At 37.5% G+C, this 23,689-nt stretch overlaps 1 protein-coding gene, 1 non-coding gene and 1 pseudogene across 3 annotated transcripts; 1 reads left to right on the top strand and 2 right to left on the bottom strand.

Annotated features, from left to right (window-relative positions):
- Positions 1 to 1,583: 1,583 nt before the first annotated feature.
- On the bottom strand, positions 1,584 to 1,673 carry LOC143552558 (small nucleolar RNA SNOR75). The gene has a single exon (XR_013138676.1). It is a non-coding gene; the product is annotated as a small nucleolar RNA SNOR75 (small nucleolar RNA).
- A 58-nt stretch (positions 1,674 to 1,731) lies between these two features.
- On the bottom strand, positions 1,732 to 1,863 carry LOC143552561 (small nucleolar RNA SNORD14; annotated as a pseudogene).
- A 17,676-nt stretch (positions 1,864 to 19,539) lies between these two features.
- LOC143552550 (ubiquitin carboxyl-terminal hydrolase 27-like) lies at positions 19,540 to 23,468 on the top strand. 2 transcript variants are annotated; one of them, XM_077042736.1, is made up of 10 exons: positions 19,542 to 19,962; positions 20,675 to 20,801; positions 20,894 to 20,994; positions 21,057 to 21,287; positions 21,402 to 21,470; positions 21,569 to 21,697; positions 21,807 to 21,944; positions 22,039 to 22,101; positions 22,190 to 22,447; positions 23,057 to 23,468. In XM_077042736.1, the coding sequence occupies exons 1-10, from the start codon at positions 19,657 to 19,659 to the stop codon at positions 23,315 to 23,317; spliced, it is 1,683 nt and encodes a 560-aa protein (XP_076898851.1). In that variant the 5' UTR covers positions 19,542 to 19,656; the 3' UTR covers positions 23,318 to 23,468. The 2 variants fall into 2 exon arrangements, with proteins under 2 accessions (XP_076898852.1, XP_076898851.1); XM_077042737.1 differs by lacking the exon at positions 21,402 to 21,470 and having other exon boundaries at positions 19,540 to 19,962.
- The last annotated feature ends 221 nt before the right edge of the window (positions 23,469 to 23,689 follow it).

The following is a 23,689-nucleotide window of genomic DNA, read 5'->3' as shown; positions in this document are numbered from 1 at the left end:
CCATGTTTCTTTAAGAAAGAAAACAAATATGAGGATTGCTTCTTAACACCGTGTCAAGCAGTAAAATGATTTGGCACACTTTTGAAGAAAATGGTAGAAATGAAGGTCGAAGGGAAAAATATATATTTGCCAACTTCTAGGCCTTAGAAGTGACAACCGGATAGGCCGGGTGGGTTTGGGTCATCAGCCAAAATGAGTTCCGAGTCAATTTGGGTTTCAAGCAAAATTAGTTTGGATTAAAACACATCACCGAAAAAAAATCAATTTGGTTTGGGTAAAAACAAGTCGTTTTAATGGTGTTGGCAAGGATTACAAGGTGGCATTGGAGCCTTGGAGGTAGGGCAAGCCAAGGGCGGTGAAGACTGAAATGGAACAATGGGAAAGCGATCCTACCAACCCAATAAATTTTAGCTTTTTGAATGGCAAAGAGAACTTTCATTTCACAAAACTAGCAATGAAACAACAATGAACATCAGAAAAAAGCCAGCAAAAAGGCCAAGACAACCGCCAAATGAAAACATGAACGACACAGAGTCCATACTTAGTAAAAGCATAAGGCAAATCACGACGCATTTGTATTCAAATATCAATCAAAATGTTTTTATGTCCAGACAGGTTCAGCTGTTCAGCCGGGATTTAGTCATCTGATTCTTTATAATTATGTGAGGGAGTTTGTAAATTATAGGAACAGAGAAAATGTAGTGTTATTTCGTAATGTTGGAAAAACCTTGTTTTAGAGTAAAGAGAAAATGTAGTGTTATTAAAAACCTTATTTAAATATTTGTTGAATAACTTTACTAATAAAAATACATTATTTAATATTTATTGAATTGATTAGAGTAAAAGAAAAAAAAACCGTAATGATAAAAATATAAACAAATATTAACTAATTGAACAAGAGAAAAGGGAAAAATATACAAAAAGATTAATGTGCTAATTGTGCATGATATTTATATACATAATACTCTACTTATCACAATTAGCACATTAATTTAAATTGTAATTGATTCAAGATGAGAATGAAGGATAGACCGGAAACACTGGTGCTAGTAATAACCAAATTCGTGTTCACATCAAATATCATCGAAAAACGTTTCAAACAACTCTCGAACAAAAGTAACACCTTTTATTGCTGGTAACAACTAAAATCGTGTCCATTTTAAATAGTGTGCATAAACGTTTTAAACAACTCTTCTCAAAATGTAACAAGCCACTAGCGCTAGTAATAATAACCAAGCTTGTGTCCACTTCAAATAGTGTAGACAAACGCTTCACAAAAAAAACAGCCTTACAATAGTAAAATTGTCATACATTACCGAAAATAAAAAAACTCCCAAACATCTTCAACTAAATACAATAAAACCAAGTACAAGGCAATCTACTTATTCAAGCAAATTTGCAAGTCAATCTACAACTCAGGATTTTCTTTCAACAGCCTTCACCTTTAGCAGCTCTCAAAGGCAGCAAGCATGTAAATCCTGTAAACATTAAATGCAGAGCAAAGACATAGATTGAAGATTAAAGGGTCCATATACAAATTAAAGGTAGAAGCAAATAATAAAGAAGAAAAACAAGAGGTGGGTATCTCTCAGACAAATGCCTCGATTGGTCTTCATGATTAATAGAATAGAATGGATTCATCAGACTCGTCATCTGTGAAATCATCACTGAGATACCCACCACCTAAATTTCATATTATAAAATCATATGAATTAATATTAAGAATAATTGAACTTCAGACATCCAAGGAAGGTAGGAATAAAGGCAGCATAAGCTCTCAAGCCTGGCGAAGGCGAAAGCTCAATCAGGCAGCCACTGCGAATGTGAATGAGAAACAAGCCTTCAAAGATATCATCATCGATTATATTATAAATGTACCAATTGACAATATACAATGTAAAAATAAAATATAAAGAAAGAAAGCTGCTTGCTTGCGAATTGTTTTTTTTGGTGATTAGGGTTTGGAGGATGAGAAGGATACGAGGTGTGGTAAGCAGTCGTGGTCTTATTATATAGACGGCTTTTGGGAATTAGGGTTTCGTGGTTTTAATTTAGGGGGGCAATTTTGGAACAACAAAATTTTAAAAAATGACTACTTTCTGAATTATCGGATCAACAAATTACAACTCATATTCGAAAGGTCTATCTGACACACTCTTGTTTTTGAACCAGTCACATATAAGCACGTACGTTTAAACGATCGGTCATGGATCTATTTCGCTGGGCTTCATATCTATTCTGTTTGACCTTTATATATATTCTGTTGAGCATCCCTTCCGTATGTAATATTATTCTGTTGCGCTCGTCAATAGATATGGAGTTTGAGAGAATATATATGATGCCTGACATAATAGATATGAAGCCTAACGGAATAGATCAATGGCCGACCTTTTAAGTGTATACGTGTTTAGATGTGGTTAATTCAAAAACGGAAGAGTGTTAGATAGATCAATCGAATGTCAGTTCTAATATGTCGGCTCCAACAATTAGAAAGTGATTGATGACGGGGGTAGTCCAAAGTCTGGTAAAATGACTTTCACACATTAACGCTAAAAAGGTTAAATGGTTAAAAGGTTCGTTTACCGCCAATACAAGCACATGAACAGTAAAAAGCATGAACAGTAACGCATCACATCACTGTTCACTTGTCTATCAGCCGTAAAAAGAGGATATGCTCAAAAAGTATACTATTAACCACAGGTCAATAACCTGTGGTTAATAAAGAGGATGTAATTATGAGTTTGTGTTGAGATGTTGCTTGGGGGCAAGCAACGTTTAAGTGTGGGAATGTGACCGGTGGTCCATGGGACAACCCTTAAGTGATTTAAAGTCGTTAATAATCATGTTTTGAATTGGTTTATTTTGTGGAATTAGTTGACTATGGTTACTCATATAATTGCAGGTAGGAGAAGATAGAGGATGCAATTACGATAACGTGGGCGAAAACGGTGAAGAAAACAGAGTTGAAACGAGAAAGTTATGACGAAAACAAAGTGGCTTTGTTAAAAGCCACCGTAGCTTACGTTAGCCACCGTAAGCTACGGTGGGACCTGATGAAAATGGTCATCGTAAGGCAGTTTTAAGCCACTGTAGGGTTTTTGGAAGCCACCGTGGCCACCGTAGCTTACGGTGGGACTGACGCTGAAACTTGTAACAGCCGTATAAACTCGTTTTAGGGTTGGCTTTTGACATTCTGATCATTACTTTTCATCTAAGGACGACCTAAGGGCGATTTGGAGGTGCCATAGCTTAATTTTGAGTGTGGTAATCATTAGAAACTCTATTTTGATTCATACGCAAACTATAATCGAAGAGATAACGAACCGAATCATGCTCGGCTAATTTCCTTTGTGTTTTCCCTCGGATTGTAAGGTTTATTATGTTTGTTTGGTTGAATGTTTAGACAATTTCTGAGATAATATTTGATCTTATTGATTTCATTATTATGGTGTTTATGTATTGATTGATAGATTATTAGTTTATCGATTTTGTGTTCTAAACCGTCAGTTCTTGGTTCTTTAAGTAATCGAGATTAATCGGGAGGGATTAAGGGTTAGATAAACTAATTGGTTTTTGAGTGATCACCTTGCGTTGTTTAATCCAAGTACTTGATCTTCATTTATCGCATTCGTTTACATAAACACGAACTTTATCTATTGTTCATCTCAGTTAAACATTAACTGTAACATTCATGGAAACCTGAAACCGAGGGAAAATATATTGTCTCATATTGATTAAAACTCGTTTAATTGCTTTAGTTCTTTTTGTTATTCAAATCAAACAACCGAATTTACTTTTCGCACTTAGTTTAATATAGTTTAATTATAAAGCTACTTAGTAACACATTTTCCACAAACTCCTTGTGTTCGACACCAGCTTATCGCTATCTAATTAGTTATAATCGGTTTATTTTTGAGTGAGTCTTCGACCTCACGTCAAATTTTGGCGCCGTTGCCGGGGAGTAGTGCGCAACATGTGTTAGCTTTAGTAGTTTTTGTGTTATTTTCGGGTTTACGCTGGTTGTGTTAGTGTGCAGGTACCTACAGGTGTATGCATACTAGAGGCTCTAACAGGTAATCACCTTTAGTAATTGATCCCGAGATTGACAGAACACTTCGAAGAAACCGAGTCTTACTTAGGGAGAATAAGCTTCTTGGTTCTCCAACCGCATCAAACAACATGGATTCACCACTTCCCACTTCGGGTCAAACAATCCCGACTACACCTCCACCAAATCCACCTCCACCAATCACTACTAATATATCTACAGCATCAAGTGAACTCCAACCACCACCCACAACCGAACCCATAGCTGCCCAATTCATCTATGCAACATCATCCACATTGCCACCTATTACCAACCTTTTTCCTACATTTGGTGCGTCATCATCTCAACAATATCAACCACCAACCTTTCAACCATCACAATCAAGCTACCAATATCAACCCCAACCGTTTATGCAACATTCAAGATCATAAGGTGACGGATACGGAAATGGGTTTGACAGTGAATTTGAGGGGTATAAAGTGGAAGATCACTACATGGGAGGTGATGGAGGATAAATGGTAAATCCGGGAACTATTGGTTATGGTCAATGGCAACAAGCTCAACCACCAGTTCAACAACCGCCAGTTATACAACAAGCTCAACAATAACCACCGGTTGTTGTTAATCAACAAGTTCAACCGCCACCAATTGTTCACCAACCACAAGGGCAACCTCAAGAACAACAATTCCAACCATAAATGCTCCAACCACAGTTTCAACAACAATATGCGCAGCCAATGCCCGTTTATAGGCAAATGGGTCAACCAAGGGTACCCATGGGTGTACCAAGAAGGCATGCAAGAAAGATGGTAAGGGGGATTGAAGCCCATTTCCGACCCATAATTACTAATAATCCGTCTCCGGTGGTTATCCCTTTCAATAATCAAGGGAGGACATTTGAAGTAAGAACCAATTCCCTTCAAAGTCTTCCGAAGTATAAAGGTCTAGCAACAGAGGAACCTTACTTCCACTTGGAGGTATATGACTCCATTTGCAACACAATTGGGGGTCAAGGTTTTACATCGGATGATGTGAAGTTGGTTCTATTTCAGTTCTCATTGGAAGACAAGGCAAAGAGATGGTTTTACACTTTGCCTTCCGCGTCTGTTTATACTTGGGCCGAAATGCAACAAAGATTTTTAGAAGAAATTTACACGGCCCAAAAGACCAATGATGCGAGAAGAAGTTTGAGAACCTTTCAACAACAATCGGGGGAAATGTTTCATGAAGCATTCGAGAGGTTCAACATGATGATAAAAAATTGTCCTCATCATGGTATTGCGCTTTGGGAATTGTTAAATGCGTTTAATGAGGGTTTGAGTATGGAGGATGAACGGGATTTGCGGTCGATCACTAATGGTACATTTGGTACCAATTATGAACAAGATGATTGGGCGTATTTGGAACAAATGGCGGTTACCTCAAAGAGAAAAGCCCAAACCGGAAGAAGAGCAAGACCGGCGATTGGTAGACCGCAAGTGCAAGCCGTGGAAGAAGGAAATGTACAGACCACTAATCAGGTAATTGATGTTTGTACAAACTGTAACGAGTTGGGTCATGCTACGGAGGTATGTACGGTAGGTCAAGCACCGGTGGAAGAGGTGAATGCACTTCAAGGGGGAGGTGGTAGGAATTACAACATGAATTCCAACACCTACCACCTCGGGTTGAGAAATCACCCGAATTTTCGATATGGAAACCCGGCCACTCAATCTAACCCGAATTTTCAAAGAAACTATGTTCCTCGCCAACAATATAATAATCAAGGTAATTTTCATGACGGGAACAATCAAGGGTTTCAAGGTCAAGGGGTTGGTGGTCAAAGTGGGTCAATGGGTCAAAGTTCATCAAGTGGAAATGAAATCATGGACATATTGAAGATGATGCAACAGGACATACAACAGAGAAATCAACTCGATGAAGCTCGAATGCAAAAGGATGAAGTCTGAGACAAAGCCATCCAATCATTGACCACTCAAATGGGTCAACTTGCAACCGATATGGCAAATTTGAAGAAAAACAGCTCGAGTTTAAATAAGGGGAACAACGTGCATATCAATGCAGTAAGTCTTTTACCTAATTTTGAAATTTCTAGTGTTCAAAGTGATCCAACACCACAGTTTGTTGAGAGGGTGGTGGAAGATATTAGCGATGAGATTGAAAATGTGGGTAATTATGAAACAATTTTTCAAAATAACTCTGAATTACAACCGAATGAAAAATCTTCTTGTGAAAATTGTTCTTGTGATAAATGTTTAAATGACAAATTAACCAAAATAAGGGATGAGAGGGTTGATAATAATATTATCCCGAGTAAACTTCAAGACCCAGGTGTGCCCCTTTTATCAATCCAAATTGGTGAATTTAAAACTAATCGGGCACTGCTAGATCTTGGAGCTTGTGTTAGTATCATGCGCGGTAGTTTATACGATCAGTATGAGTTTGGTCCGCTACAAAATGTAAACACCACCGTGGTTTTAGCGGATCAAACTCATACACTTCCCCGAGGCATGCTAAATAATGTGATGGTACATGTGGAGGATTTTTGTTACCCAGTTGACTTTTTAGTACTTGATTATGCTAAAAATGTATCTAACACGCAACCCACAGTCATATTGGGTAGACCCTTCCTTGCCACTTCACTTGCAGTGATTGATTGTGCCAAGGGGACACTAGGAATAAAGTGTGGGAATCATGATAAACCATTATTATTATTTGAAAATAATACTAACTCTTTTATTGACAATGAAAGCCTAAAGGCGGATTTTGTTAACAAGTGTGTATCCTTGAGCAAGGATCACACGAAATTGGAGTGTTTTGTGATTGACAGGTTAGTTGAGAAGAAAGAAGTTGAACATCAACAGAGTGAGAAGGCGGCAAAAAAAGGTAGCCGACCAAAAAAGACGAAAATGAGACATCCACCTAACCTAAATGATCCATGGTGGAGGATGAGGATGTTCGGGCCTGACCCTGGTTTGCTGGAAGACTGGCAACAATTTCTTGAAAAGGAGCGTGCTTATAACGAGAAAACTGCACGGGAGTGGGCCAGTCACCCACCTTGAATGTTATAAAAGTTTCAAAAATGTGGTAATTGTACATTTTGTATATTTTAATTTTTATTTTGCATTATAATTTCTAGTTTGTTTGTTATTAGTGGTAATTTAAGCTACCATCTTAGTAAAAACCAAGTGTGGGGAAATTCTTATGGATTTCTCTTCGACACTGTGTTGGGAACAACCCGGGTTTTTCATGGAAGGAAGTGGAGTTTTACTTAGTAGTGTTTTTGTTTTAATTTTCTCAAAACCATATATTGGGGACAATGTATCCCAAGTGTGGGGATGGGGGAATTGGAATTTCCTTTTTCAAAATTTTCAAAAAAAAATATAAAAAAAATTAAAAAAAATCAGAAAAATAGAAAATTTTAAAAAATGTGTTTAAAGAAACCGGAAAGTGGTAAGATGACGGGGTAAGGTTTTGGTCCCTTTTCATGGTCACAATTCCCTAAATAACATGTGCCTAGTTGTTTTTAAAAGAAAATTATGTAGTTTTCTAATCAAGGTTAGCATGCTTTCGGTGTAATAGCTTGCATAACACGTTCGTTTACACTTGAAAATTGAGAAAGTAAGGCTTTGTGAGAAGGTTAATATTCTCCGATAGAACCTGTACAATTAGTGCATTTCGAGATCTTAGCGTGGCATGAGTGCAAAAGTGATAGAGGCACTTAGGTTAAGCCTTGTCTGGATGAGCGAGAGTATGGGTTTTGGGGGGTTGGGGCCTCATACATTATACATATGAGGATGGTTATGTGAGGGGCGGGGGGTTGGTTCCTTTAGAAAACCTTATTGGGCCTATTCTTTTATTTAATCAACCCCGGTGTTATATTACGAAACGATCCGACTTAATAGGTTTCTATGTAATTGTTTTAGTATTTATCAGTTAGAGATGTGAAGCATTATGTTTATCATGCTAGTATGTAATGTTCAAGTATTATATTAGTTCAAAAAAAAGAAAAAAAAGGGTTTGTATTAGAATTGCAATGTTTATGTATACAATGTTCAAAGTATTATGTATTGAGGGAAAAGAAAAAAAAAGAAAAAGAAAAAAAAAAGAGAAAAACAAAAAAGAAAAGAAAAAGAGAAGTTAGTGATGTTTATACTTGTTTATTTTATTGTTTATTTAGTTTATTTATAATAAGTCGGATCGGATCGTTTGAGCTACTTTCAATATTCCCTTCCATACCCTTACACTTGGCCTCATTACAACCCGTTTTAAGATATCTTGATTTGCATTCATGTCAAAAGCATTTACATAGGTGGAGATTTGATGATTGTGCAAGCGTATGCGAGGAGAATTGATTGAATGCTAAATGTAGGGTTTTTGGAAGCCACAATAAGCTACGGTGGCCACCGTAGCTTACGGTGGGACTGACGCTAAAACTTGTAACAGCCGTATAAACTCGTTTTAGGGTTGGCTTTTGACATTCTGATCATTACTTTTCATCTAAGGACGACCTAAGGCGATTTGGAGGTGCCATAGCTTAATTTTGAGTGTGGTAATCATTAGAAACTCTATTTTGATTCATATGCAAACTATAATCGAAGAGATAACGAACCGAATCATGCTCGGCTAATTTCCTTTGTGTTTTCCCTCGGATTGTAAGGTTTATTATGTTTGTTTGGTTGAATGTTTAGACAATTTCTGAGATAATATTTGATCTTATTGATTTCATTATTATGGTGTTTATGTATTGATTGATAGATTATTAGTTTATCGATTTTGTGTTCTAAACAGTCAGTTCTTGGTTCTTTAAGTAATCGAGATTAATCGGGAGGGATTAAGGGTTAGATAAACTAATTGGTTTTTGAGTGATCACCTTGCGTTGTTTAATCCAAGTACTTGATCTTCATTTATCGCATTCGTTTACATAAACACGAACTTTATCTATTGTTCATCTCAGTTAAACATTAACTGTAACATTCATGGAAACCTGAAACCGAGTGAAGACATATTGTCTCGTATTGATTAAAACTCGTTTAATTGCTTTAGTTCTTTTTGTTATTCAAATCAAACAACCGAATTTACTTTTCGCACTTAGTTTAATATAGTTTAATTATAAAGCTACTTAGTAACACATTTTCCACAAACTCCTTGTGTTCGACACCCGCTTATCGCTATCTAATTAGTTATAATCGGTTTATTTTTGAGTGAGTCTTCGACCTCACGTCAAATTTTGCCACATGGGAACGGGCCATGGCGGTCTTGCCCTTGGCTCGGAGTGCAGCAACGAGCACCCCCATGGGAACAAACCAAATAGCAGCAACTTCTGAAAGCCTTCAAGGCTTTATCCTCATGCCTTAGATGATGGCTCAAATGATGGCACACTTCCCTTGGACCCAGCTTATCAACCAAGCGCTGAGTACCCACCAAGGAGCAACGAGTCATAATTTTGCTACAAGGGTAGAAGAAGACATTGCAAAGCCTTACAAGCCCGGTAACCTATCACGTTTCTCTCAACAAATCGCCGATTATGACTCTCAAAAAAAAATCAAGATGCCATCCCATATAAAAACATATGATGGGACCGAGGACCCCAAAGGCCACCTCCAGGTCTTTACCGGTGCTGCCAGAATTGAAAAGTGGTCCCACGCTGAATGTTGTTTAATGTTCATGCAAACACTTGTCGGATCAGCTAGGATATGGTTCAACGACCTTCCTGCCCAAAGCGTTCGAAGCTTCGATGATCTGAGCAAAGGATTCTTGGCCAACTTTTCACAACAAAAGAGGTACATCAAGGATGCCACGGTAATTTTTCAGATAAAACAAAACGATGATGAAAACCTTCGAGAATTCATCGAAAGATATAAGAAGGAAGGGTTGACATATGCGGGGGCCGACGAAAAAATGAGGGTGGCAAGCTTCATGAACGCCATCACCTCCAAATACCTCACATGGGACTTTAACAAGTGCCTACCTAAAACCCTTGAAGAAGCTCTCGAACGAGCTCAGGCTCATATCCGAGGCGAAGAGGCCGTTGATTCGAAAGAACAAAGAAAAAGAGCTCCTAGTTGGCGAGGCAACAGCCCCAACCGAAAGAGAGGGAACTTCAGTCCCTATGATAGACATCTAAGAAGCTCAGATCAACGAAGGCCTGAAGGTCGGAACCTTCCAAGCAGGGAAAAGACTGTGAACTTCACAGCTCTAACCAAAACCCCTCAGGAAATCCTTGCCACCAAAGAAGTGAAACACAACTTCTGACCTCCTCGACCCTTGCCCAAAAGCAAGAAAAATGAAAGCTTCACCCAGTTCAGTGAGTTCCACAAAGAAAAAGGTCACCACACAAACGATTGCTTTCAACTCAAGAGAAGAATTGAGGAAGCTGTTATGTCCGGAGAATTGACCCATTTTGTAAAGGGGGTCAAGGACAAGTTGGCCGAAAGAAAAAGCAAAGAAGTGAATATGGTGAATATAGACAAAGGTGTTCCCCACAAACGACAACACTTGGAGGCCTGGGAGCTTCAATGCGTCTGCTCCCTACCACCTCAAGGTGACTTACTCTCAAACCCTTTGATAGTAGAAGCGAACGTGGGAACAATCAAAACAAACAAAACCTAAATTGACACAGGGGCGACCACAGAGATCATGTTTGAAAGATTCTTCAACCAACTAAGTAAGGAAGAACGTTCAAGGCTTCAACCCTCCGGGTCATCTATAAATGGTATCGTTGATATACCCTTAAAGCCTTTGGGCCAACTAACCCTTGATGTATGTTTTAGTGAAGTCAAGATGAAGAAAAACAAACAACTCATTTTTGTGGTTATCAACATACCTTCCAACTATGATGTAATCATAGGAAGGCTAGGACAATGTGCGTTCAACATGGCTGTCTCGATTGGTCAAGGTGCCGTAAAGTTTCCCACCGAGAGGGGAATTGCAACCCTTCAACCTACCCAAGAGGTTTACACGGTCGAAGGGGAAAGTTCAAAAAATGAAGACGACGAACAAGGCTTGATCATAAACCCTAAGTATCCTGAACAAAAGGTACGGGTAAACATGAGCCTTTCCAAAGAAACTCTCTCACACCTTAAAAAATTGTTGATACACTATAGCGATGTCTTTGCTTGGTGCCCGGAAGACATGACGGGCATCCCTCGAAGCATTGCAGAGCATGAGCTAAAAATACCCCCCGATGTCAAGCCTGTTGTCCAAAAGAAACGGAGCCTAGCTCCTGAACGAAGCTTGGCAGCATGCCAAGAGGTTGAAAAGCTTGTCTTAGCTGGGATCTTTCGTGAGGTCAAATATCAATCTTGGGTCGCTAACCCAGTCATGTTTCGAAAGCCCGACAAGTCTTGGAGGATGTGCATCGACTTCAAAAACTTGAACAAAGCATGCCCGAAAGATTGCTATACCCGAGATAGGCCTCAAGGTTGACTCTTTAACCGGCCATCCCTTCAAGTGTTTTCTCGACGCTTACAAGGGTTATCATCAAATTCTCATGAAAGTGGAAGATGTGACATCTGCCCAAATCCGACCCGACCCAGGTACCCGTTTTCGAATCCGATTCTTTTTATGATTTAAAATTTGGTTATTAATCTTTGTAAATTTAACATTAATAAATTTATATATATATATATTTTTATATTACTTACTAATAATAATAATTTCCTTTCCGCCGTCCCGCCTCTTTCTCTCTCTTGTCGCCGTCCCGCCCCTCTGCTTAACCCTTGAGCCTGAAACCCCTTTTTCTCAACTCTTTGCTTGTCCTTTGGTTCTTCCCGCCTAAGGATGTCTGCGCAGCTCCACGCACCAGACTCCTTACAAGGAAGCCTGCGTGAAGACCGGCTGTTCCTGCGATACGCGAGACGAACTCTTCTCGCAGCGCGCTAAGAATTGTAGTTCTTCTCGCAGCGCGCTAAGAATTGTAGTTCTTCTCGCAGCGCGCTAAGAATGGTAGTTCTTCTCGCAGCGCGCTAAGAATTGTAGTTCTTCTCGCGACGCGCTAAGGATTTAAGTTCTTCCCGCGACGCGCTAAGGCTTGTTCTGTCTGCCTTCGTCCTCGCGCGTGCGCTCGAATCTTCTCGCGCTAGACCTTAAGTCTTTTCTTCTGTTTAGGTCAGCCTGTATCTTTTGATATCTTATCTTTTGTTTGAGCTGTATGTCAGTTCCGACATCTGTCCGAAAAGCCACTTTCGGCGCAGCATGCGCACCAATCCTATTGGTTGACAGAAAAAAGTGACTGACATAATCTTTTGAAATCTTCTTTTGCATGTCTTGAATAGTGTTTTATCTGACGCCTCCCATGCTTTGACCTGTAACCTGTCAGCTTTTCCCCATCCCATGCAGCTGCCGGCGTATCTGTTGATATCTTTTGCTTTTGTTTTCTTGTGCTTTTTAGATATCTTTTGCTTGATTTGATTTGATCTTTTCCCCTTTTCAAGGGATTGTGTTCCCTAGGGTTTTCCTATAAATAAAACTATTTTTCTTTTAACACTTCACACACTACACTTAAACACTTCCCAAAATCTCTCTCCCTTTGCTCTCTGCCGAAGATCCTCACTCCTCTCTTTGCCTCCGTCTTCTCTTCTGTTCTGCCCAGAATCTCGGTAAATATAAATATATAGTTTGTTTTAATTTGTTTAACTAACAAAAAAATCGATACTTACTGCATATATTCAAGACATTAAAACCAATCGTTAAACCAATAACCTCTTATTTATAGGTTAACTTTCGCTTGTTTAAAAGTTGGTTCTTGCATTATCTTTCAACGCACCGTTTACAGGTGAGTAATCTCGTACCTAATCCCTTTTTATTTTTAATGTTTTGGGATGTTCATGTGTTCGTACAAACTTGAGTCTTAAACTTGTTTATAAACTTTTGTCGCGCAAAACCCCATGTGTTATGGACGTAGACTTGGCTGTTTATTTGTATGTGTGGATCATTAACCGTCTTGTCGGCCTATTCCGCAGTTTTCATGGATCCATTAGATGAACACGGGAGAACTATCGTTTATGATTTCTCTTTTGTTTACACTTGCACAGTTTTCTTGTTTTTGTGCTCAATTGGGAGCACGGGTTGAACTATGAGCTATGATCTATTAGGCTTGATCACAATCTGATTACACCCTTGTTGAACACCAGTTATACACATGATGCGCGCAGATATTGTTATCTATTTATATGTATTAAACTTGATTTCTCACCGACACGCAAGTGTTGACGTTTTATTTTAACACATGTTCAGGTTTGCTGTAGCTGTTTCTGGAAGCTTGAGGACACATAGGATGTTTTCTTTTCTTTTGAACCTAGTTTAAAATGTAACAAGACAAGTTTATGTTATTTGAATATTTTGAGTTATGATATGATTAATTTTATGTTACTGCGTGAAATTGTGTTGCGCGTGCGCGGTAAATGTATTTAATAAATATTGACACCCAAATAGTGTCACGAGTAATGAAACAATACGTGGCGCCCCGATGTATAATCCGCCATCGGTCGGGGTGTTACAGAAGACGAAGAAAAAAACCGCATTCCACATGGACAAGGGTATTTTTTGTTATCAAAAGATGCCTTTTGGTCTACGAAATGCCAGAACAACCTATCAACGTTTGATTGACAAAGCATTTGCCAGACAAATTGGCAAAAACATGGAAGCTTATGTTGGTGATCTGGTAATCAAGAGCAAGACCGAGCATCAAATGCTCGATGGTGTACAAGAAACCTTCCAAAACCTGAGGAAGATAAACATGAAACTCAATCCCGGAAAATGTTCATTCGGGTTCAAAGAAGGCAAGTTTTTGGGACACATTATAGGGAAACAAAGCATAAAAGCCAATCCCAACAAAGTCAGGGCTGCTCTTGAAACTAAATCTCCGCAAAGCATAAGAGAATGGGAGAGTCTGAACGGAAGGCTTGCAGCCTTGAAGCGTTTTACCTCCAAGCTCGCTGAGAAATCCCTACCCTTCTTCAAAACACTAAAGGGTTGCACCAATAAAAAAGATTTCAGGTGGACGGAAGAAGCGGAAGAAGCCTTCAATCAAATGAAGCAACACTTGGCTTCACTTCCAGCTATTGCAGCCCCCGAAACGGGAGAACTGATCTATGTCTATCTCTCAGTAGCTGAAGAAGCATTAAGCGCGGTTCTAACCATCGAACGAAACAAAGTTCAGGTACCCGTTTATTTCTTTAGTAAAACCTTAAAACTGGCAGAGATCAAATATCCTCCTTTGGAAAAACTTACTCTAGCCTTAATTCAAACTGCTAGAAGGCTTCGAAGGTACTTTCAAGCACACCCTATACAAGTGGTCACTGACCAAACCATCAAGAGTGTGCTTGAAAAACCAGAAAAACCAGGCTGATTGGCCAAATGGGCTGTGGAGCTAGGTGAACATAACATCACCTATGTCCCAAGAAAAGCTGTCAAAGCCCAAGTCTTGGCGGATTTCATTGTAGAAATCCCGAAGCAAGTCATTCCTGAAATACATAAAACTGCCACTGAACCTTCTGACCCTGAAGCCTGGAAGCTTTTTACCGATGGAGCTTCCAGCATTGAAAGGTCAGGAGCTGGGCTCGTTTTAATCAACCCCAAAGGGTTAGAATTCACATATGCTCTCGGACTTGAATTTCAGACCACCAACAACGAAGCTGAATATGAAGCATTGATCGCTGGTCTGAAAATTGCCAAAGAGATGAAGATCCAAAAGCTACAAGTCTTCACAGACTCGTTGCTTGTTTAAATCAAGTCAATGATAGCTACGTAGCAAAAGAGCCCAACATGAAGAAGTATCGTGATAAGGCAAAGGAATTGATGAACACGTTCAAGAATGCACTATCAAACAAGTCCCAAGATCACAAAACAAAAGAACCGATGCCCTGAGCAAACTGGCATCCCTCACATTTGCATACCTCACCAAGAAAGTATTGGTAGAAGTATTGAAAACTCCTTCAATTCAAGAATTGGAGGTTCAAAATGTAATCACTGAAGAAGGTCCCAATTGGATGACTCCCATAGAAAAGTTCATCAAAAATGGTGAGTTACCTCTGGATCAGACAGAGGCTGAAAGGGTTCGAATCAAGTTCCGACAGTATGTGTTGCAAGGAGAAACCCTTTATAAAAAAGCTTACCTTGCACCACTACTAAGATGTGTGGGCCCTGAACAAAGTCAATATCTGATCAAAGAGGTTCACGAGGGGATATGTGGAGCTCATTTTGGGCCAAGAACGGTGGTTGCAAAATTGATGAACCTCGGATACTTCTGGCCCACAATGCACTGAGATGCAACAGAACAACGTAAGAAATGTGAAGCTTGTCAAATTCATGCACCGGTTCCCAAAAACCTTAAACACAATCTAGTTCCTTTCTCCTAGGCTTGGCCATTCCACAAGTGGGGAATGCATATCGTTGGTCCATTCCCACCAGCCAATGGTGGGGTAAAATTTTTGTTAGTAGCCGTTGACTACTTCACCAAGTGGCCTGAAGTCAAGCCACTTGCAAAAATAGCGGGCAAACAAGTCATCGACTTTGTATGTGAAAGCATCATTTGTCGCTATGGGCTGCCAGAAGTGTTGGTCACGAATAATGGGAAACAGTTTGCTGAGAAGCCTTTTAGCACATGGTGCAAGGAATTCAGAATTACCCAAGTGTTCAGCTCAGTTGCATACCCACAATCCAATGGCCAAGTTGAAAGAACAATGATGACTGTCGTTTTAGTCATTCAAAAACCCAATTAAACTAAATAGTTAGAGTAAGTAGGGTATCGTATCCACGGGGAGCATGTGGTTAGTATTACAAATTTGTTTGATTATTTTAATATAAAATTATAACTAAGTGGACAAGCGATGTCAAGCAAAATTTGAAAGAGTGATTTTAAAAACAATTTAAGGAAAATGCAACCTCCTCCGGGTTCAGGTTCTAGGTTTCACACTAAACTCGTTTGATCAATTGGACACCACATGGACATGGTGTTGGAAATTAGTTAAAGTAGATATTGAGATAGGCTTTTGTCATCAAGTTTATACAATTCAATTACCCAGTCTACTAATATCAAGTCAACCCCCTTTAGTCACCCAACCCACTTCTAGGTTTTGTCATAAACCGAACGTGGTTGTAAAGAAAGAACTCAAAACACCAAGAAACTGTTTAATTAACTAATACTTCAATTTGTTAAATGTTTGTCATCACATAAACAAATCCAATACATAAATAAAATAAAGTTTAATGCTTAACCTAAGCGAACCATTCATCCGGAGAAAGTTACAATGAGATTAGTCTTGCCTCATCATGAATTTCCCTTCTAGATTTGCGTGCATAGCAGCCAAGAGCTGCTCCTTTACGTCCCTTGTGCAAGACCTAATGCCGTCTCCAATCCTTTTCTTCCTCTTTTTTCCCTTTTATTTCCTTCACGCAATAAACTTGTTAACCTCCTCCTACTTGGGCCTGCCCATGTATCTAACTCATAAGTCTTCGGTATAATTTTACTACCAACGAATACGGCCCACATAACTGCACGTCAAATTATTATTTATATTGCAACACGACATATTAATTCATGTCTTCATGTTGAGTTGTGACAGATGTCACCACATGTCATTTACTTTATAATATCCACTCACGAATTCCCTATAAAATGGTGAACACACAAAGGTTTGTTGCAATTCTTATGACGATTTAATTAAAATTACTAGATTTCGTAAAGTGATGTTATCGTGACTAATTTAATTATTTTAGTTTGTTTTCATAATAACCTATGAACTATAGAAAACCACTTAATATCATATATATTACAATATTAGCGATGAATTTAACAATTAGTTGATACAAATTAATGTGTACATAAAGTGCACTCATCATATCCCCACACTTATATTTTGCTTGCCCTCAAGCAAACTCTCATGCAATACATACACCTCGGTCGATGATTCATCAATTAACACGATTAATACTAGTAAGGTATAAGGTCATACCCAATTCCAAAAACTGACACTGTCAAGGTTGATAACCCACCATACAATTTAATGATACATTTAAACTATGAGACCGCCCAAACGAGAGTACTTTGTTTCCGGTTAAGGCACACATGGTCATACCCCTCATAATATAATATCTCTCCTCTCGGTTTGATATCTGAACCAACAAAAAATATGCTAGTATCTCTCTTGCCTCAATACCAAGTATGAACACAATGTAATAAGCTTGGGAGCAAGTCATATCTCCACCCATATAAATGTTTTGATATAAATGCAAATCAAGAGGGTTTAAAACGGGTTGTAACGGGGCTAAGTGTAAGGGTATGGAAGGTAATTTTTAAAGTAGCTCAAACGATCTGATCCGGCTTATTACAAAACAACTAAATAAACAATGACCAATTTATTCAACCGACTAACAACTAAACAAACTCACTGACTTTTATTTACAGCTAATACTGACTAAAACATTGACTCTTTTTGAGCTTTTCTTTGACTTTTATTTTTTTCCTTTTTCTTTTCTTTCTTTTTTTTTAAACTCATAATACTTTAACATTGCAACTTTAACACTTTTTTTTTGAAGCATAATAAACATAATACTTTCTATTGATGAAACTAAAACAATTACAAATACAAAGAAACCTATTAAGCCGGATCATCTCGCAATTTTACATCGGGGTTGATTGAATAAACAACACAAGTCCAAAATTGTTTTCTAAGGGAACCAACTCTCCGCCCCTCTCATTGTCCACGCTCATATATGTAATGTTGAGGCCCAACTCCCAAAACCCACACTCGCACTCATCCAGACGAGGCTTTAACCTAATTACCTCTATCACTTTTGCACTCATGCCAAGCTAAGGTCTCGAAATGCATTGATTGCACAAGTTCTATCGAAAGATATCAACTTTCTTACCAATCTTCACTTACTCAATGCACAAGTGTATATGGACATGTTATGCAGGTTATTATACCGAAAGCATGCTAACCTTGATTAGAATAATACATAAAAAGTTTGTGTTGAGATGTTGCTTGGGGGCAAGCAACGTTAAGTGTGGGAATGTGACGGGTGGTCCATTGGACAACCCTTAAGTGATTTAAGACCGTTAATAATCATGCATTTAATCGGTTTATCTTGTGGAATTAGATAACCACTGTGTTTACAGTGAATTGTAGTCAAAAGGAGGTTCCGGAGCTATTATGATGTATAACGAAGAAACCAAAGGAACCGACAAGTCAAGAAGATCAAAATAAGTGAAAAAAGAGAGTTTATGGCTGAAGTTCACCTGTGGCCCACGGTCCATACCGTGAGCCACGGTCCAAATGAGAGAAAGGAACAGAGGCCACCGTACCGTGGCCTCTGAGGTCATTGTGGAGGTCACCGTGGCCCACGGTGTGAACCGGTTCAAATTATCACAACAACATCGTGACCCGCGGTGTGAACCGTGGCCCACGGTTCGGGCCGTAACTGCCCAAATGCATGCTATTTTTATTCGGTTTTTGGCTGTCTTTTCATATATCTTCCATTGGAGACACCCTAAGGACGAATTTTGGAGTGCAAGAACTTTACTTTGGTGATTGTAATCATTGATTTGGTATTTTTGTTTCATCTACATACATTAATTGATGTGATGATGAACCGAATTATGAGTGGATAGTACTCTTTATGTTCTCTCCCGAATTGTAAGATTTCAATTGCCTATTTATGAATCATTTATCTTATTTGTGGGATAGTAATTTGATCATTTGATTGTATTGCTATGGTGATTGTGAGTTTGTTTTGTAATTGTTAGTATAGTATAAATTCGTGTTCTTGACTATCCGTTCTTGGTGCCATAGGCAATCGAGATTTATTAGAAGAGAATTAGGGTTAACTATATTAAACTGATTATCGAGTGACAACCTTGCATTTTTATAATCAAAGTACTTAGTCCTCTTTTATCACTTTCAAACACACTTTCATGAACTATGTCTATGTAGTTCATCTCAAAAGTAAACGTTAACATTATCGATATTGAAAACCTGAAATCGGGGGAGAGCATTGTTTCTCATATTATTTTAAAACTCGTTTATTTGTTTCAGTTATTTTTTGTTAATCAAAACCAAACAACCAAATCTTTAAATTTATTTTCCGCACTTAGATTAATATAGATAAATCACAAGGCTACTTAGTAACACATTTTCCACAAACTCTTTGTGTTCGACACTCGCTTACCGCTATCTAATTTGTTGTAATAGGTTTATTTTTGAGTGAGTCTTCGACCTCATGTCACTCGATAAAACCCGCGAAACGTAAACCGATGAGACTCAATTATTTACAATAAAACTGTGTCTCGAGCCGTTAGAATATCATTAAACGGATCCCGGATTGTAAAAACCCCACTTGTAGTTTACTAAACTTAACCCCTCAAGGAATCAAATAAAACTTGGACACAAAGGAACAAACAACTAAACTAGTGTTGTTACTTTACCCGGATTGTAAAAACCCCACTTGTAGTTTACTAAACTTAACCCCTCAAGGAATCAAATAAAACTTGGACGCAAAGGAACAAACAACTAAAGTAGTGTTGTTACTTTAGAGTTTTGACCGTCAATGACTATATCCAAATTCCTAACCAAACACCCCTAAATTCACACCCACTAATAATCAAAATGAAAACCCACGGCGACGTGAAGCTTCAATCACTATTTCACTCCTTAAAACATGGGTTTAAATCCATCTCTCATAACGCCCATTGGGTCACTTCATCTGGGTTTCAAATCTCAATTGCAAGCAGTATCTTCACTGTTGCTGGCTTGATTTTAGCTTTGAAAGATGGAAGAGGAAGAAGGGGTTTTAATAGTTTGTTGTTATCGTGGTCTGCGTCGCCGGAGAATGAATCCTCGCCGGAAAAGTTGCCGGTGGTTCCTGGGTTGCAGAATCTTGGAAATAATTGTTTCTTGAATGTTGTTTTGCAGGTATTATTATTATTATTATTATTATTATTATTGTTATTGTTTGTAGTTATGTGAGAATTTTATTGAATTTGAATTGGGAATTTTATTCATCAGCATATTATAATTTTATTCATTTCATGATTTTTTTAATAATTTGTATGATTTTTTCATGATAATTTAAAATTTCTTAATTTTTTTTTATAATTTAATCAAATTTGCATTGGATTTCTATTCATCAGCATAACAATTTTATAATTTTATTAATTTCATGATTTTTTTTAATAATTTCATGATAATTTTAAAATTTCTTGATTTTTTTTAATTTTATGATAATTTAAGCGAATTTGAATTGGGATTTTTTGTTCAACATGTTTATAATTTTATTAATTTCATAATTTTTTAAATAATTTTTTATGATTTTTTCATGATATATAAAATTTCTTGATTTTTTTCTTTTTTTTTCATAATTTAATCAAATTTGCATTGGAATTTTGTTCATCATCATAAGAATTTTATAATTTTATTAATTTCATGATATATATTTTTTAATAGTTTCATAATATATATTGTTTTTATCGTTTTATAATAATTTTATCAAAATTTAAAATTGGAATTTTTTTCATCATCTTATCAATATTCATAACTTATACTTTCATGATAGTTTTATAATTTTTTTTGGATAAGTTTATAATATCATGATAATGTTAATAAATTTGAATTGGAAATGTGTTAGGCTTTGGCAAGCTGTTCGAGTTTTTTGGATTCACTCCAAAAGATGGTAGAGGAGTTTGAAGATTCATCAGAGGGTGAACAAGTTGGGGATATGCCACTTGCAGTGTCTTTGAATGCTCTGTTGCAAGGTATTAATAAATGTGAATTTAATTTGATAGAATTTTTTAATAAAAATTGTATCTTTTACGCGATCGACTAACGGGCTGTAATCTTTTTGTAGAACTATGCATTGTTCAACATGAACACAAAGTTTTAAGCCCGCGAAAAGTGATGCTTGCAATGTCTCATTATACACCAAACTTCAATTTGACAAGTCAACAGGTTTGGCCATCTTCGTTGACAAATTGACTATTATTTTGTTTGATATGTTAACTTTTGTTCAGGATGCAGAAGAAGCGTTAGCTCACATGTTTTCATCTCTAAGAGAAGAATGCTCTGAATATTTTGCAACAAATCATAGTTCTGTAACTGTCGCAACCGGTTTGAGTAACCGCATAATTACTCTAGAGAGAGGAGTTACTTTTAGTGAGCTAGAAAGATGGACTCAAAGATTTCTTGGACCGTTTAATGGGATTATTGGAAGCATATTAACTTGCAAAAGTTGTTCGTTTCAGGTTGAATGGTACTTCTGTTATTCTTTCTGTTTCAGTCATATCTGTATTTAACAATGCGTTACACCATACAAGAAGTGGATAATCTAAATGTTTAATTTTTCTTTGTTTTTGCAGATTTCTTTGGATTTTCAGTTCTTCAATTGCTTGTATCTTTCACCACCTACATATGGTGGTGGTTCTGTTGTATGTAAAACTAGTATTTATCTTCTTTGATTTTGTTGCTATATATGCTGCAAGCATGACGAGAAAAATTAATATGTACTTTTGTTTGTTTGTATCAGATGCCCGGATGCTCGATAGAAGATTGCTTGAAGCGGTTTTTTGTTGCAGAACGACTTGAAAATTATTTTTGTACTCATTGTTGGCATACAACCGCACTGAAATATTTGTCTTTGATAAATAAAAATGAGGTGAGTTAACCTTTATGCATTTCAAGTTCTTATTTCACAAAATCCAAGTTTTATGAAGGTTGAATAATACTAACATGGTGGTTATAATTATTTATGCTCAAATTGTCAGACGGATATTGAAAAGCTTCAAAGTTGTAGCAAGCAAGACACATGTGATTGCAAGAATCTACCATCTCTTGGATCATTACCTTGGTCAAACAGTTATTCTCATACTTTCAAACAGTTACATATTGCATGTAGTCCAAAGGTAACGTGTCAAATGGCGACCGGTATTCTTTTATTAATCTTTACTGGTAATTACTCGCCTTGTTAATAAATTTCATGTGTTACATCCCTTGTAGATTTTGTGCCTTAACTTGCAACGTGCTTCGATTAGCGTTTTTGGGGAATCAATCAAATTGCGGGTACTTTTCTTTTACAAGTTTTCGATTACTCACATCTGTTGCATTTTTATTTTTATTCATTATTGATAACCGATGTTTATAATTTTAGGGTCATCTCTCTTTTCCTCTGAATTTAGACATGACACCATTCCAAAACAGCGGAGTTGAAATAAAACATTCTGAGCAGAAGTTGCCAATTGGTGGACTTGTACAACAAAATCAGCACCCGATTCGTTATTCTGATTTTCTTAGATTACAAACTGACAAGTATACATTGGATAACGTAAACAAACAACCGTTATCACAAATTTGTGGTGACACAGAAATTCAAGAGGAACAACACACTGTTGCAAATCAAGATATTAAGGTTTGTCAGTTAGTTGTTTATACCTATGTCCATCAAACTAGAAGTGGAGAAACAGATCGGTTAGGTGGATTGGGTGACAGGTCAAATGGGAATCTTTTGCACAGGTTGGGTAATGGGTCAGGTTCAAAATGGCATCATTTGTGCAGGTTGAAATGGGTTGGGCCGGTTGGGTAACGAGTCCAATGGGATATTGTCAAGGTTAATTTTTGTACACGTTGAAACGGTTTGGGTTGGGTTGGTGTCAAAAGGGCATCTTTTGCACAGGTTGAAATGGGTTGGGTTGGGTTGGATAACGAGTCAAATGAGATGGTGTCAAAAAAGTAACTTTTGCACACGCTTAAACGGGTTGGGTAACGAGTCAAATGGGTTTACTGTTAGAAGGGTACTTTTTGCACACATTGAAACGGATTGGGTTGGGTAATGGGCCAAATGGGTTGGTGTCAAAAGAGTATCTATTACATCAGTTGAAATGGGTTGGGTTGGGTTGGGTGACGGGTCAAATGGGTTAGGGTCGAAAAGGTAATTTTTGTACACATTGAATCGGGTCTGGTTTTTCTTGCTTGTATATATCTAATTCTCATGTTTCTTGAAAAATTATGTCATTTTTAGGTACACGAGGCATGGAAGTTGACCCAAAACCGGAATCATATCTACAATCTTGCGTCTGTTGTGGAGCATTTTGGAAATGCAGGAGGTGGACATTATACGGTTTATAGACGAGTAATTTGCAAAATGAATGATTCTGAAAATGACGAGTGTCATGTTTATTGGGTTGGAGTTTCAGATGGCCAAGTTTATAGGGTTTCAGAGGAAGATGTTCTTCGTGCAGAGGCCACCTTACTTTTCTATGAAAAAGTTTCAGAAAGTTGATAAATTTGTTCTCTAAATTTGAATCTTGTAACCGAAATGGATTTTCTTGTAGTTAGTTTGATAGGGCACTAATTGGGGATTTGAAGAATTGGGTGTTTTTGATGACACATTCATATGACACACATTAATACAAAAGCTGGTTATGTGACCATGAGCACTTCTTTTGTCCATATAGTATACAACTAATCCATATGCTATAGTACAAAATGCTATATCATTATTATTACAATAATAATTTAACTTTTTAATAAGACTATCTCACAGGTTGTATGCATTAAACACCTTCAACCTGTTTGACCTGTTTGATTTTATTTTACTCATGGGTATCCGAATACATAAAACGGAGAACCAAAAAAAAAATTTGCATTAATT

This window comes from Bidens hawaiensis, unplaced genomic scaffold (assembly GCF_021521415.1).
Source record: "Bidens hawaiensis isolate Kalapana, Puna unplaced genomic scaffold, B.hawaiensis_p1.1 tig00016943_1, whole genome shotgun sequence".
NCBI lineage: Eukaryota > Viridiplantae > Streptophyta > Magnoliopsida > Asterales > Asteraceae > Bidens > Bidens hawaiensis.
This window is presented reverse-complemented; position numbering and strand designations above follow the sequence as displayed.